Genomic DNA, 16,900 nt, shown 5'->3' with positions numbered 1-16,900 from the left:
CTTTTACAAAAAATGTCCGTTTTGTTTCTATCAGCAGGCCTTTGAAGTGCTGCAGCTAGTTAAGCTTAGTGAAGAACTAAGCTGAGGGGGATATAATTAGTTTTCAAGTATCTGAATTGAATGTGAGTCTATCCAATAGTTTTTTAATAAAGTATTTCACTTAAAACCACACATTTCAACCTCATGGTGGCGCTATATAAACAGCACTATCGCCAATGTCAGTAGGATTCATTCTCTAAGGACCAGCATTCATTCATGTTTTTATGGATTACCTCTCCAGGCACACCGCTGTGGTGATTTCGGGAACAGAGTTGGCTCGTCAGCTCCACAGAGAAATCCAGCGTGATTGGAAGAGCTGGTAGCAGGGCAACATGAGACCCATCTTGGAGTGGTCTTGGTGGGGGAGCCCAGCCAGTCGTACTTATGTTAGGAACAAGACCCGGGCAGCTAGCATCCTAGTATGAGCATTGCGTGCATTGTTGAACTCTGTATGCATAATTTGCATCATGCAACAAACATAACATAGATCCACCTAATGCATCTCCAATTTTCAGGCATGCATGTACATATAGATAAACATGGATAAACACATTTTTCCTAAGAAAAATAAATGTATTGTGTGAAATCACGCAACTGCAAAACTAACATGCACATGGCTACATGAACATGGAGTGTGTGTGATGATGTGTATTGCTCTCCAGGTATTTCCAGTGACACAGTGGTGCGGCGTAGCTCCGTCTCCCAGGAAGAGTTGCTGGAGCTGATTGACAAGATGAACCGTGACTGGAGGGTCAGCGGATTGTTGGTGCAGCTGCCACTTCCCGGTAAACACAGGCGCCACAGCTGCACATGACTTTTTCTCACTGACATCAAAGTTAAACAAAAGAGGCAGCCTGTACAGCTCAATTTGTAGTAATTGCATATATAATTCTTTCTTAACAAAAATCATGGCGGAATCAATATGAAAATTGGACTAAGGTGGGCTTTAGTTAAATAAGTAAATTCCATTATAGTAACGTTGATTTATTAATCTTTATTTTTTATTTGAATGTATGAGTTGAGTTTCTTGCCTTTGAATGGCCTGACTTAACCTATTATATGTAATATCATTTAGTATCTGTCTAATCCCTCTCTCTTAGAGCACATCAATGAGCGAGCAGTATGTAATGCCATTGCTCCAGAGAAGGATGTGGACGGCTTCCACATTGGGAATATTGGTAAGCTGTGTCTAGACCAGAGATCCATGGTGCCTGCCACACCTGCAGCTGTCTGGGAGATCATCAAAAGAGCAGGTAAACACAAAAAACTCAGCTCAGCTCTATTATTCATTTTTTAACTCAATTTTTAATGTTATTGGGTTATGTTCTTTTCATGGTGTGTTTGTGTTCTTTTCTTATGCCATGGCCGGAGACATAACCAAAAAAACTCAAGAATTCCTATGCCAATTCTGTCAACATTTCACACAAATGTCTAATAGGATAAAATGATGACATTTTACACCCAAAAGGTCAAAGGTCAACTTCAGCGTGACAACATAATGTTCTACAAAAACACTTTTCCGGCCATCATTCAATGCCATAACTCTGAAACAGAATGGGAAATTGTGACAAAGTTTCACATTTGGTCAGATACTGAACTGGTGACCTTGGGTGCCTACTGTACAGATCTTCTGTGCTGCTTGGTTGAAAATGTGTTTTGCCAAAAACATTTGATACCTTTTATTAAATTCCTTCAAAGTCTTCACTGTATATATTATGAGTCTTAATTTCCCTGGTTGGCAGAGGCACAAAAACGCGAAGTGGTAATTCCATTTTTTTTAAACTGCTGCAAACAATCTATTAATTGAAAGATGTTGAATATTAGTATTTCTGAAGGCAAGGCAATTTTTTTTGTATAGCACTTTTCAGCGGCAGTGCTTTACATAAAACATCAAAGACATTATTAAAACTTTATATAAAGTGTATTTTTATATAAAGTGTACATATTGATACAAAATTAACAGTAGATACAAGTTAAAACAATTAATACAAAAGTAAAAACATTTAATCAAAAACAGGTTGAATACCAGAATAAAAGAATAAAATTCACAGTACAGTAAATAATTAAACATAGGCAATATTGAAAAGAATGGTCTTCAGCCTTGATTTAAAAGAGCAGAGCGTTGGGGCTGATCTAAAGTTTACTGGGAGTTTATTCCAGATATACGGAGAATAGAAACTAAATGGCGCTTCTTCCTTTTTTGTTCTGGTTCTGGGGATGACAAGCAGACCTGTCTCTGATGACCTTAGAGGCCTCTGCGGTTCATAATTCACTTGTAGATCTGACAGGTAGTTTGACCCTAAACCATTTATTGATTTATGAACCAGCAGAAGAATTTTATAAATTTTTTAAATCTATTCTTTGGGGCACAAGAAGCCAGTGTAAAGACTTCAATATTGGATTGATGTAATCAGCTTTCCTTGTGTTGGTGAGGACGCAATCAGCAGCTTTCTGAATCAGCTGCAGTTGTCGGACTAATTTTTTAGGGCGACCTGTAAGGACACTGTTACAGTAGTCTAGTCTACTGAAGATAAAGGCAGTATAAGTTTTCCAGATCTTGTTGACACATAAGTCCTTTACCCTTGATATGTTTTAAGTTGATAAAAGGCTGACTTGGTTATATCCTTAATGTGGCTACTAAATGTGGCTCCGTTTTTCCTTCATTCAATTTAAGGAGTTGTGGCACATCCAATCATTAATTTGTTCAATGCATCTAGACAGTTTTTTTATTGGACTGCATTCTCCAGGCGACAGGTTATTTCTAGTTTTAGCCCTAACTAGGACCGTAGTTTTGCCACTGTCTGTGTTCGAGTGGATGTCATTAAAGACTTTGAGCAAGAGCTGTCTCACTACTGTGGTGTGGTCAAAATCCCGATTGGAAGGTATCAAACGTATTATTTAGGGATAGAAAAGGTTGAGTTGTTGAGAAACCGCTTTATCAATGATTTTGCTTAAAAATGGTAGGTTTGATATTGGCCTATAATTGTCCATTACTGACGTATCTAGATTGCTCTTTTTTAAGATAGGCATAATGACTGCAGTTTTCAGGGCCTCTTGGAAGATGCCTGAAAAAAGCGACATGTTAACAATTTGCAGAAGATAAGAAGCCAAACAATTTGAAACCTTTTGAAGAAGACAGTCGGTACGTTTTTGAGGCAACAGGACAAGGTTTTTTAGATGTTGAATATGTCCTCTAGGTTGTTATAGTTAATCATTTGAAATTGGGTCATATTGTGATTATTTTTGTCTGGACATCCAGTACTTGGTATGGAGGCACTTTTGAATTTTGAAGATTGCAAAGTCATTGCAGGCCTTGGTGGATAAAAAGTTCAACTGCTACTGGCACGGGGGATTTGTTAACCTGTCAACGATGGAAAAACAAAGCACGGGAATTATTATTGTTTTTAGCAATAATATCAGAAAATAAAGACCGCCTTGCATTCCTCAGTTCCATGTTATAAATGCGCAGTGTCGTAGTGGACCTGGAGATTGGCTTTTCACCACCTGCGTTGGTTTTTTTCCAACAGTCTTTTTTTTCAGATCTTACGAGCGTGACATTTCTCCACGGCGATTCGTTTTTGCTCGAGAGAACATTACTTTAATAGGAGTAATGGCGTTAATAATGAAGGTTGTATTTAGTGCAGCCTATTACTATTATTAATTACCTTTTTAATCAATCTTGATGTAGTCTAGCTCAACGGATTTACTTTTCTAGGATGAAGCCTGAAATCCAACGCATTCCTTCCCTCTTGACCTGGTTGACTGAAATACAAACAAGCCAGAGCATTTTCCCCCCTATCTCAGAATAAATAGGTGGTGTAGCCACACCATACTCCAGCGCTGACACAGACCTGTGGAGACAGGACGGCAATGCGAGACTAATGCTGATAATAGAAGCACATTACATTTGTTACTTACTAATTACTGCGCTTGCTGCATTGGCATCTCTGTTGGGGGGGGGATCATCCTGTCTTTCATGTGTGGCTCACTAGATGGCGCCTAACAATCATTTCCCTACATGCACTTCAAATCTGTCTACTGTGTTAAAGGAGAGTTCCAGTCAATTTCAACATGTATGTTTGTTATTTGTAAATTTGGAGTGCGGTCAGTAGAGAGAAAAATGAAAGCAATTGGTGCTGCTGCACCGAGTTATCCTCCTGCTAGAGTTAACACCCAACAGGCTTAAACAGGGCAAGTTTTAAATGTGTTTTTAGCCACTAAACATGTTCAAAGTGTCATTAAAAGTGTCTACCCATGTGAAGTGATTCCTTCCACGTGAACACAGTGAATATGACTGCAGTAGATCTGAAAGAAATGCATGGAAGTTGTGCTTATTCAGCTGTATAAAAGCATATGCTTATTTTTGAAGAGATGTTTGTGTCTCTTTTTGGTGTTGTATTTTGTAGACGGTCCTGAAGCACTCTTTGCAGTATCAACACAGGAACTAAACACAGCTGAATTAGCACAACTTTCATGCATTTCTTTCACATCTACAGTAGTGAGATTCACTGTGTTCTCTCGAAAGGAATCACTGCACATGGGTAAGCAATTTTAATGATATTTTGAACATGTTTAAAAACTTGCCCTGTTTAAGCCTGTTGGGTGCTAACTCTAGCAGGAGGATAACATGGTGTAGGCAGCACCGATTGTTTTTGCTTTTCTCTCTCTACTGACAGCACTCCAAATTTACAAACAACAGACCTACATGTTAAAATTGACCGGAATTCTCCTTTAATGCACTGGAACACTGTCAGCTTTTTGACCAAGTAAGAATGTAAATATTCTGCCAAATTAGGAATTTAGTTGCACCTTTTCACAAACTAATCTCAATGCAGTGTCTTTCAGATGTGCTTGTATAATGAGTTAAAAAATGTTTTTCAAAGTTTCCAATTACTTAAAATAAGGCACATAACTCTTCAAAGAGTAGGCTTGGTTAACTGAATTAATTAAAAAGTCATACTTTTCTCATGTTAAAACAAAGAAGTTAGTCAAGCTGCATGTTAATTTTGATTCAAACTGAACTTAATGCACTTGAAGATGGCGTGCAAGAATGAAAAAATTAACATGAGAAAAAAAAGATGAAGATTCCGTATGAGTGTGTGGGAGAGTCCTTGACGATGTTGGAGTTTTTTTTGGATGAAGTGTTTGTGATGATGATCATGATGCTATTAATGATAAGTGCCCTTTACTCTATAAAGAAGTGAGAGACCCTGTTTTCACTATCAGCTACTATCTATTGGTGAATTTTTGCAATTTGCATACCAGACTGTGTTGAAGCTGCTTAGAAGGCTTTCTGCTATCACTATTAAGAATGTGTTGAGGATAAGAAGAGGTAGGTTTATTTCTCCTTCTATCTCTGCACTACATGGACACACGTCTGGGCTTTTAGGGCAGGGAGGACAAAAGGGAAGTGTTGACTGTCAGGTTGAGATGGTTTATGGAAACAAAAAATAAGAGTCACAAAACGTGCATTTTAATTGTATCATCTACGGGGATTTAATCCCTTAATTTCTTCTTTAGTCAGTTCTTTGTTTATGAATAATTTATTTCACAACCGTATTACATCTAAGCTTCCCCAATCACTACATTTAAAAAAAAAAAAAAAAAAGTTTAAAAAATCCAAGTAATCTGAAGGTGCTCTTGAAGATGAAAAAGCTGGAGTTCTTTGAAAAGGTTCTTCAACAATTTTAGGTAGAGCAAGGAGAAACGGCCTTTTTATATACACAGTGGATATAAAACGTCTACACACACACACCTGTTAAAATGCCAGGTTTGCTTTGCCAGGACAAAGATAAATCATGTCAGAACTTTTTCCACCTTTAAATGTGACCTATAATGTGAACAATTCAATTTAAAATCAAACTGAAATCTGGCTGTTTTCAGAATTAACCTATCAGATTCAAACTATGTTAAATAGAAGTCAATACACACATGCCATCATTTAAATTGACTCTGATTAATCACAAATAAAGTTCAGCTGTTCCAGTAGGACTTTCCTGACATTTTCTTAGTTGCATCTTAGAGCAAAAGCCATAGTCAGCAGAGAGCTGCCAAACCATCAGAGGGATCTCATTGTTGAAAGATAACAGTCAGGAGAAGGGTACAAAAGAATTTACAAAACATTAAATACACCATGGAACACAGTGAAGACAGTCATCATCAAGTGGAGAAAATATGGCACAACGGAGACATTGTCAAGAACTAGATGTCCCTCCAAAATTGATGAAAAGACAAGAAGAAAACTGCTCAGGGAGGCTTCCAAGCAGCCTACAGCAACATTAAAGGAGCAGCAGGAATTTCTGGCAAGTACTGGCTGTGTGCTACATGTGACAACAATCTCCCATATTCTTCATATGAATGAGCTTTGGGGTAGGGTGGCAAGAAAAATATCCAAGCCTGGCTGAAGTTTGTAAAAACAAACATCAAATCTCCCAAAAGCATGTGGGAAAATGTATTATGGTCTGATGAAACCAAGGTTGAACTTTTTAACCACATTTCCAAAAGATATGTTTGGCGCAAAAAAAAACACTGTACATTACCCAAAGAACACCATACCACAGTGAAGCATGGTGGTGGCAGCATCATGCTTTGGGGCTGTTTTTCTTCAGCTGGAACAGTTCCAAATACCAGGCAATTTTGGCACAAAACCTTCTGGCTTCTGTAAGAAAGCTGAAGATGAAGAGGAAGTCACCTTTTAGCATGACAACGACCCAAAGCACAGATCCAAATCCACAAAAGCATGGCTTCACCAAAACAAGATTAGCGTTTTGGAATGCATGTATTTTAACAGGGGTGTTTAGACTTTTTCTATCCACTGTTTATACAGTGAGGGGAAAAAAAGATTTGATACCTTGCTGATTTTGTGTGTTTGCCCACTGACAAAGAAATCATCAGTCTATAATTTTAATTGTAGAATTATTTGAACAGTGAGAGACAGAATAACAAGAAAAAACAGAAAAACGCATTTCAAAAATGTTATAAGTTGCGTTTTAATGAGGGAAAATAATTATTTGACCCCCTCTCAATCAGAAAGATTTCTGTCTCCCAGGTGTCTATTATGCAGGTAACAAACTGAGATTAGGAGCACTCTCTTAAAGGGAGTGCTCCTAATCTCACTTTATTACTTGTATAAAAGACGTCTGTCAACAGAAGCAAGCAATCAATCATATTCCAATCTCCACCATGGCCAAGACCAAAGAGCTGTCAGGGACAAGATTGTTGACCTACACAAGTCTGGAACGGGCTACAAGACCATTGCCAAGCAACTTGGTGAGAAAGTGACAACAGTTGGTGCAATAATTTGCAAATGGAAGAAACACAAAAGAACTGTCAACCTCCCTCAGCCTGGGGCTCCATGCAAGTTCTCAGCTCGTGGGGTTGCAATGATCACGAGAACAGTGAAGAATCAGCCCAGAGCTACACGGGAGGCTCTTGTCAATGATCTCAAGGCAGCTGGGACCATAGTCACCAAGAAAACAATTAGTAACACTAAGCCGTAAAGGACTGAAATCCTGCAGTGCCCGCAAGGTTCCCCTGCTCAAGAAAGCACATATACATGCCCGTCTGAAGATTGACAATGAACATCTGAATGATTCAGAGGACAACTAGGTGAAATTGTTGTGGTCAGATGAGACCAAAATGGAGGTCTTTGGAACTCGCCGTGTTTGGAGGAGGAGAAATGCTGTCTACGACCACAATAACACCATTCCCACCGTCAAACATGCAGGTGGAAACATTATGCTTTAGGGGTGTTTTTCTGCTAAGGGACAGGACAATTTTACAGCATCAAAGGGACGATGGATGGGGCCATGTACCATCAAATCTTGGCTAAGAACCTCCTTCCCTCAGCCAGGGCATTGGAAAGAGTTGTGGACGGTATTCCAGCATGGCAATGACCCAAAACCAAGGCAACAAAGGAGTGGCTCAACAAGAAGCACATTAAGGTCCTGGAGTGGCCTAGCCAGTCTCACGTGCGTGCATGCGTGCTTGCGTGCGTGTGTGCGTGCGCAGCCAGAAGAACAATCCCATTTCCCATGCCTGTTTGATCACTCAAAGATGACAAACCGCCCCGGTCTCTCTGTGATGTATTTGTTAAAGTTCAGTATTGTGTGTTTTTCAAACCGTTTTGCTCCTTGCCCACTGAAGTTGTCCACAATTTTCCCCTTAAAAATATGTTTGCAGGTATTGAGACGGTGGGGAAGAATGTGCTGGTCGCTGGTCGCTCCAAAAATGTTGGAATGCCCATCGCAATGTTGCTGCACACGGATCGCAAGCATGAACGCCCCGGGGGTAAGTGTGTTTGAATTGATGTGTGTGCACATGAACGCATGCTTATCTTTGTGCAGGTGAGTCAGCATTGTAATGACATGAATGCTGCTCTTTGTATGCAAATGATATTGCGCCATCTTGACTTTCCCTGAAAGATATTTGATGTTTTTGTCGTCAGGATGTGACCAATACCTGAAGGGCTTTAATGACTCCTCACCTTTTTAATCAAACAATTAATACTGTTGCACATCCTGCTGTTAAGGAAGAGTACAAACAGGGCGAGACTTTGGGCAGACGGATTAACTGCCCTTCTATGGGTGTAGGAAGAAGGGAGGGGACTTGTAAGGTATTGCATGGGATTTGCTGTTTAGATGAAGCAACACGATATGTTTGACCTGTCAAAGTATAGCAGAATTACAGGTCAAATCAACAGGTGTAAACAACTCAAGCAGCTGCATGCAAACAAAATATATATTCAGTGTAATAACTGCCGTTTTCAAGTTGTTGTAACTGGAATAACTGCAAAAAGGAATGCTTTGAAGCAAATGTCTGACAGTTTGTTAAATAAGGAGTGGGTAACCTAAAAAAAAATGATCTTGCACATCGTACCTTTAGCACACATAAAGGTCATTAGACTGAAACACAGCTGCAGCCCCCACTGTCATCACTTTTATACCCCTTTCACACCAATGGCTCAATCAGGGATATACCTAGGTCGTCTGTGTGTTTGAATAGTAACCCTCTTCGCCAGGTGGGTTTGATCAGGGTAGACTAGGGTCGATTTCAATGTTAATTGCGCGCTACCTGGGTCGCTAACAGCCAGAGTAGGATAAATTATGCTATTTGTTGAAAATGACTTTGGGGCAGTCGTCACAGTTCTGTTCACCGCACACTTTGAAAAAGCAAAAACAGACATTTTGTCTCACTGTGCTTTAGACTGAGTTTTCACCGTAGAACATATACAACTAGGATTATTACACACAGCTTTAACAACAGCCGAGTGGAGCGGTTTAATTCATTTCCAAACAGTCCGCTGACAGTGAATGCCTAGATGTTCACTAGTCCGCCTTGTGCAGTGAGGTAGCGGAGGTTTACAGGCTAAACTGCCTGTAAAAACCCAGCATTAGAACCTAAATGTATAAAAATAAGTTGTTGAATTCTCTCTGTACCGCTGCTCTTATTTCCTCTCACTGTCATGAGACACCCGTCTGCAGCCTGAAGTTCAGTGCGGCTGCTGGGGAGCGTGAATCTCTCTCTTGAAGTCATGAAGCAACAGCAAAGCCCAACTTGCCTTTTTTTTTTTTAAATCTAACAAAGAGAACTATTCTCCCCTTGTCTTAACATTGTCAACAATGTATCCTAGAGTAACCTACTTCCTTGTCCAGCTGCTGCAATAAAAATGCAGAGCTGAGAAATCATTCTGCACAAAATCATCTGAGAAGTGTTTAATGGTTATTTATTTGTGCTTTAGAACATAATCACTGCGAAACAATTATGAAATAAGCTTTATTTATTGTTCCTACTGTACAATGACAGATTCAAGTAGCTACAAATCATATTAGTTCTTGTGGTACACAGATAGACTAGAGTATGTGATGTTAGCTGTTCACTGAATATGACATGAAAGCAGCGCCCATTTCTAGCACTTAAGGTAATTGTTATGCATTGCTCCTGGTTTGAGCCAAGTAACATCTGAATTGTCATGGCCAGGGATATACCCATGTAGACTGGCTTGGTTTGAATTTCCAAAAGGATGGTTGAACCCTGATCAGACAACCCTAGCCCAACCCTGGTAGGTGGTGTTAGGTAAAGAGGTATTAGAGAGCTGTCTCATAGTTTTGGGTTGCTTTGCTGGTGAAAGTGTAGGAATTAAACGTCCATGGCGGTCTCAAACGACTTGGCTATGTATTGCTTCTGAAACATGCCATTCTAACTAGAACACCCCTTTTAAGCTTACTGAGCATGTCTGGCAGAGAATAAAGAGGAAGAGATGAACACTGTAGTGCAACAGATCATACACATCATTTACATTTCTGGAACATTGCTTTGATAATTCTAGTCTTTTGTTTATGTATTTTTTTAACGTTGCATTTCTCAATTGTTTAATTCTCAACAGTAGAGACAGACAAAAGGAGAGAACAGGTTGAAACATCAATATAAAAATTACTCCTTGGCTGGAATTGAACTAGAAATTTGTGTTCTTTAGGTCTTCTATGTAATGTGTCATAGACTGGCAAGTCTATTGAAGGATTTAAAGGAACTTATCTGACTTAAAAAAAATAAAATCCATTCCGTTCAGTTAAAATCCTTCGACTTGCAATGTTTAATCTTATAAGCTTGTACACAATCCAGGGTCCCTTTTGAAGCTATTACATACCTTTTTTAGATTTTAATATTAATGGAAAGCCAGTTGCCAACACACCAAGTTTACTTAGATAATATCTGAGAGCCATGTTTTTACTCAGACCTTCCATTATTCATTGTATTGAACTGGAGTCCAACAAGTGAAAGCGTTTAAATGTATATAACCTAGGTACTTCTTAAAAAATGTTAAACTTGCATTTTTCTGTATGGTTTCAATCCTTATTTGCATTTTAAATCTAATTCAGTGTCACTGAAATAGAATTTTGTGCATGTTGGAAACTTGGGCAGTTCTGGAAGAAAAGGCTAAAGTGAACCAACACACAATGACAGGGTTTAAAAGCTGATGAAGATATCATCTGGTAATACTGTGGCAAATACACTGCTAAATTTAAATATAAGGAGTTTAGAATAAGGAGTTCCATTCCATTCTGTGGTCAGCTCTTTTTCTCTCTCTCTCTCTCTCTCTCTCTCTCTCTCTCTCTCTCTCTCAAACACACACACACACACCTCATAAGGAATGCATCCTGGATGTTTGATGTGCTGTGACTTGCCTCTTTCCGTCTCGTTCTTATCTTCCTAGAAGCCCTGTGATCCTCTTTCCCGCCCCATACCTGTCTTCCTTGTCACAGTTCAGATGTGACTATGCAGGATGTTTTTGACTATTTTAGATAAAGATTAGGAATTACTATCGTCATGTTGCTTTCCTTTATTGTGTAATGTACCACCTGTCATGTAGTTCACTGAAGAATGAATCACTGCTTTAATGAGTTTAAAGAGAATTTCATGATTGAGATTAATATAATAAACAAGGTAATTATAAGCAGGCTACTGTAATTTTTATATTTAACAAGTGCATATGCACTTTTTCCTTTAGTCTTACTCTTATCCTAGTGCTACTGAGCCAATGCAATTAGTTACATGTTATGTGCTTTGATTTTTAAGATATCCTCCTCGCAAACTCAATACAAAGGAGGTACATTTTGTACTGCCCACAGCACTAAGAAATGACATACCCTGACCAAAAGCTGTTTGCTACTACATTTCCAAGCTTGTAAAAACTCAAGAGTTTTTTTTTTTTAATACTGTAGCATGCTTCTCGGACTTTGAATGGAGTGAATGTGTGATTGGTCTATCACTGTTACATCCTGAGCTAAGTCAGACAGATACATATAATAAAAAAAAAAAATATTCAACTTTTTTATTAACTTTTATAATTGTGTATACTGACAAATCAAATAATGCAGTTGTCTTAAGCACCAAGATGCATTCAGTAAATATCATGTAGTCCATGAAAACAGGTTCTTAAAAGTTTAAATATTGATTTAATTTCAATATTTTATAGGAAATAAAGGACCACTTGCTCCTGATACTGTTGTACGAATGTCAGTAAATGAAATAGCGGTGGTAAAGTTTGGGCACCCCAGGTAAAAATTTGTATTAATGTGCATAAAGAAGCCAAGAAAAGATGGAAAAATCTCCAAAAGGCATCAAATGACAGATTAGACATTCGTATAATGTGTAACAAACAGTTAGATTTGATTTCCATCATTTACACTTTCAAAATAAGAGAAAACTAAAAAATGGTGTCTGCAAAAGTTTGGGCACCCTGCAGAGTTTATAGCGTGCACAGCCCCCTTTGGAAAGCTGAGACCTGACAGCGTCATGGATTGCTCTCAATCATCGTCTGGAAAGACCAGGTGATGTCAATCTTAAGGTTTTAAATGCCCAGGCTCATCTGACCTTGCCCCAACAATCAGCAGTTGCCTAGAAAACTGAAACTGAAAATAGTTGACGCTCACAAAGCAGGAGAAGGCTATAAGAAGATAGCAAAGCGTTTTCAGATGCCAATATCTTCTGTTCGGAATGTAATTAAGAAATGGCAGTCATCAGGAACAGTGGAAGGTAAAGCAAGATCTGGAAGAACAAGAAAAATATCAGACAGAACAGCTTGCAAGATTTTGAGAAAAGCAAGTCAAAACCCATATTTGACTGTACGATCCATCCAGAAAGACCTGGCAGACTCTGGAGTTGTGGTACACCATTCCACTATAAAGAGATACTTGTACAAATAGGGTCTTTATGAAAGATCCATTCGAAGAAAATCTCTTCTACGTCCTCAGCACAAAAATCAGCGTTTGAAGTTTGCAACTGAACATATAGACAAGCCTGATGCATTGTAGAAACAAGTTCTGTGGAACATGAGGTTAAAGTAGAACCTTTTGGCCGCAATGTGCAAAGGTACAGTACGTTTGGAGAAGAAAGGGCACAGAATTTAATGAAAAGAACCTCTTTCAAACTGTTAAGCATCGGGGTGGATCAATCATGCTTTGGGGTTGTATTGCAGCCAGTGGCACAGGGAACATTTCACGAGTAGAAGGAAAAATGGATTCAATAAAATTTCAGCAAATTTTTGATGTTAACTTGATGCCATCTGTGAAAAAGCTGAAGTTAAAGAGAGGATGGCTTCTACAAATGGATAATGATCCTAAACATACCTCAAAATCCTCGGTGGATTACATCAAGAGGCGTAAACTGAAGGTTTTGCCATGGCCTTCACAATCTCCTGACCTCAACATAATTGAAAATCTATGGATAGACCTTTAAAGAGCAGTGCGTGACAGAAAGACGAGAAATCTCAAAGAACTGGAAGACTTTTGTAAGGAAGAATGGGTGAAGATACCTCAAGCAAGAATTGAAAGACTCTTGGCTGGCTACAAGCGTTTCCAAGCTGTGATACTTGCCAAAGGGGGCAGTAAAAGGTATTAACTCTGCAGGGTGCCCAAACTTTTGCTGATGCCACTTTTTTGTTTTCTTATTTTGAAAGTGTAAATGATGGAAATCAAATCTAACTGTTTGTGACATAAAATACAAATGTCTAATCTGTCATTTGATGCCTTTTGAAGATTTTTCCATCTTTTCTTGGCTTCTTTACGCACATTAATACAAATTTTTACTTGGGGTGCCCAAACCTTTGAGCCCTATTGCATATAGGTGACGGGCCTGAATCATTAAATAAGACTTTCCTTTTGTGTGATATGGTACCTCTGCTCTTTATGTTTTATTTCATAAATGTGTAATATGTTTTTTCCTGACGTTAGCAGGGGTGGTCTTTATTGTAGTGTTAATCTTTTTTTGTTTTATGTAATTAGCAGATGTGAAATGTAATCCTGGCAAAAATCTGTTTTCTCTCAGGTGATGCCACAGTGACCATTGCCCACAGATGTACACCCAAGGAACAGTTGAAGGAGCTAACCAGCCTGGCTGACATTATCATTTCAGCGGCAGGTAATTACACCCCAGACACCATAAGTACGCAAGCCTGTCTGTTCATTTTCATTTCACCAAAAGTGACATATCTGATACAGAGCAAAGTCTTTCAAGTTGATTAATCCTACTAAATCTTGCAGAGGTGTTTATAACATATCAGTAAGCTTTAGGGCAGCAACTAACTTTTTTTTTTTTTTTTAACCGTGAATATTCTTTAGGGCAGCAACTAACTTTTTTTTTTTTTTTTTACGGTGAATATGCTTTAGGGCAGCAACTAACTTGTACTGAATATGCAACTAATTCCTCAATTTCCTTTACGTAAAAAGGCCTATGTAATAGGTCATTCGTGGCAAAATGTTCAAATGTGGCAATTTCAAGCGTTTAATAAAGTGAACATAAATTATTTTTTAAATCTGCCTTTTGATTTTTACAATACCAAATGTCTTATTTTCACATTAGGTTGTTGTGTGACTGTGCCTGGCAATGTCCGTAATATTTTCCTGTTGTACTGTAATAAAGGGATCTTCAACAGCGGGCCCGGGACCCCTAAGGGGGTTCTAAGAGTCAATGCAGGGGGTGCCTCCCAATTATTGTTATTTAAAAAACTGTTTAAAAAATTAAAAGTCTTAACATGAATTCAATAGGGGTGGGAATCACCAGAGGCCTCACAATACCATATCATCATGATACTTATGTTACGATACAAAAGTATTCTGATTTTTATTATTCTGTTTTATTTAAAAAGATGCATTTCTCTGTTTGTTCATCTCACTTTAATTTTATTGCTGCAAAATTGGATTGTCAAGCAGACAAACGGACCTACACATAATAGATTGATACTTGGCGTCTGTGTGTCAATACAGTATTGCCAAAGAAAATGTCGCGAAACGATGCTGTAGCAATTTTTATTTATTTTTTTGCCCGTAGAATTCCACATGGTATTAGCAAGGCAAGGCAAGGCAAGGCAGCTTTATTTGTATAGCACATTTCAGCAACAGGGCAATTCAAAGTGCTTTACACAAATCATTAAAACAGATAAACACAAGTACAAACAGTTAAAAGTCATAAGCATTAAAAATCAATAAGACACATGAATAGACAGTTAAAAACAAAATAGAAACATTAGGACACATAAACACAAGAATAAAAGTTACAGTGCAGCATAAGAAGAAATGAGCATTAATTTAAAGAAAGGCAGCATCAAAAAGAAAGCAAATAAATATCCTCACTGCTTACTAACCTATAGGAAAGGTAGTCACTAAGGCCATCCACAGATTAGTTAATCCTACGGATTCAATATGCCACATGTATGTTTAATATTAAAACATGACTTTGATACTTTTAAAATTAAAATGGAAGACATCTTATTCTCCATAAACAGGAAAAACAAAGATTGTGTTCTGCTAGGGGACTTTAATATTGATGTTCTCAAAGAAGATGCTATCAAAAATGACTTTATTAATACTTTACATTCTTCTTCCTTTTTTTGTACCATAAATCAATTTACTAGAGTGACTCACTCCACAGAGTCAGCTATTGACAATATCATTACAAACATTCAAAATGCTAGGCTTGAATCTGGAGTTGTGTTATCAGATATTACTGACCATTTTCCAATTGTTTTATTTCTAGAATCTGATAGTAAGATTAAATTACAGAAGCAAAAAACTAAAACTAAAATCCTAAATGAGACTACTCTCAAACAATTGAGGGGTAGTTTACAGGCAAAAACTTGGGAAGTAATTTATGATTGTAATGATCCAGACACTGCATATGACTACCTATTAAATGAAATCACAAATTCTATTAATCGTACCATCCCTGAGAAGACTGTAAATTATGGTGGAATTGGTCATAACCCCTGGCTCACAAAGGGTATTTTAAAATCTATTGCGCATAAGAACAAACTATACAAAAATGTCTTAAAAAAACCAAGTGCCAAGAATAAGAAATTATACAGTAATTATAGGAATAAACTCACACATATAATTAGGAAAAGTAAAAGTAGCCATTATTCATACCTCATTCAAGCATCTAAGGGTGACTCTAAGAAGTCTTGGAAAGTGCTAAATGAAGTACTTAATAAGAGCAAAAACAGCACTGTGCTTCCAGATATTGCTAATAACTCCTCAAACGATATTGATCTAGCAAACACTTTTAATAATTACTTTGCCTCACTTGGGGAAAAACTTTCTAATAATATAAACCAACCGCAGGGTATTTTTCCTAATCACTATTTGCAAGGCAACTACAACAATTCTTTCTTTATGAAGCCAACGGACTGCAACGAAGTCATTAAAATCATTTCAGACTTACGAAGTTCGTACACTGCTGGTGAGGATGAAATCTGTAGCATAATTCTGAAAGCCATTGCAGTTGATATCATTGAGCCACTTACTTATTGCATAAACCTTTCGTTGTTCTCTGGAATTGTGCCGAAAAGGGCAAAAATTTCTAAAATTATACCAGTTTTTAAATCTGGGGATAAAAATGATATGAGCAATTATCGTCCCATATCTATTTTGCCTACAATTTCTAAGGTTTTCGAGAGAGTAGTGTACAAGAGGTTAAATGGATACCTTGACAAGTTAAATATTATTGTTTCTTCCCGATATGGCTTTAGGAAAATTAGTACCACATGCATGGCTATACTAGATCTGACTGAAAAGATCAATGATGCCATTGATAAAGGTGACTGTGGTATTTTTTTAGATTTATCCAAAGCATTTGATACTATTGATTTGGATATCTTATTGAACAAATTACATCATTATGGAATTAGAGGACTAGCACTTAGTTGGTTCAAAAGTTATCTATGTGGCAGACAGCAATTTGTAAATATTAAGGAACAAATTTCTTTAAGAAAACCCATTAAATTTGGAGTCCCTCAGGGATCCATTTTGGGCCCTCTTCTGTTTTTGTTATATGTTAATGACTTTGAAAATTCCACTAAGGTTTTACA

General features: G+C 37.8%; 1 protein-coding gene across 1 annotated transcript; it reads left to right on the top strand.

The window, feature by feature from the left end:
- Positions 1-701: 701 nt before the first annotated feature.
- On the top strand, positions 702-13,980 carry LOC116681609 (probable bifunctional methylenetetrahydrofolate dehydrogenase/cyclohydrolase 2; the record flags this gene model as incomplete). Its single annotated transcript, XM_032509648.1, has 4 exons — positions 702-824; positions 1,140-1,292; positions 8,221-8,328; positions 13,864-13,980. Coding segments are annotated over 4 exons (501 nt in total), but the record flags the coding sequence as incomplete, so codon positions are not given.
- Positions 13,981-16,900: the final 2,920 nt, after the last annotated feature.

This window comes from Etheostoma spectabile, unplaced genomic scaffold, assembly GCF_008692095.1.
Source record: "Etheostoma spectabile isolate EspeVRDwgs_2016 unplaced genomic scaffold, UIUC_Espe_1.0 scaffold00018655, whole genome shotgun sequence".
In the NCBI taxonomy this organism is placed as follows: Eukaryota; Metazoa; Chordata; class Actinopteri; order Perciformes; family Percidae; genus Etheostoma; species Etheostoma spectabile.
This window is presented reverse-complemented; position numbering and strand designations above follow the sequence as displayed.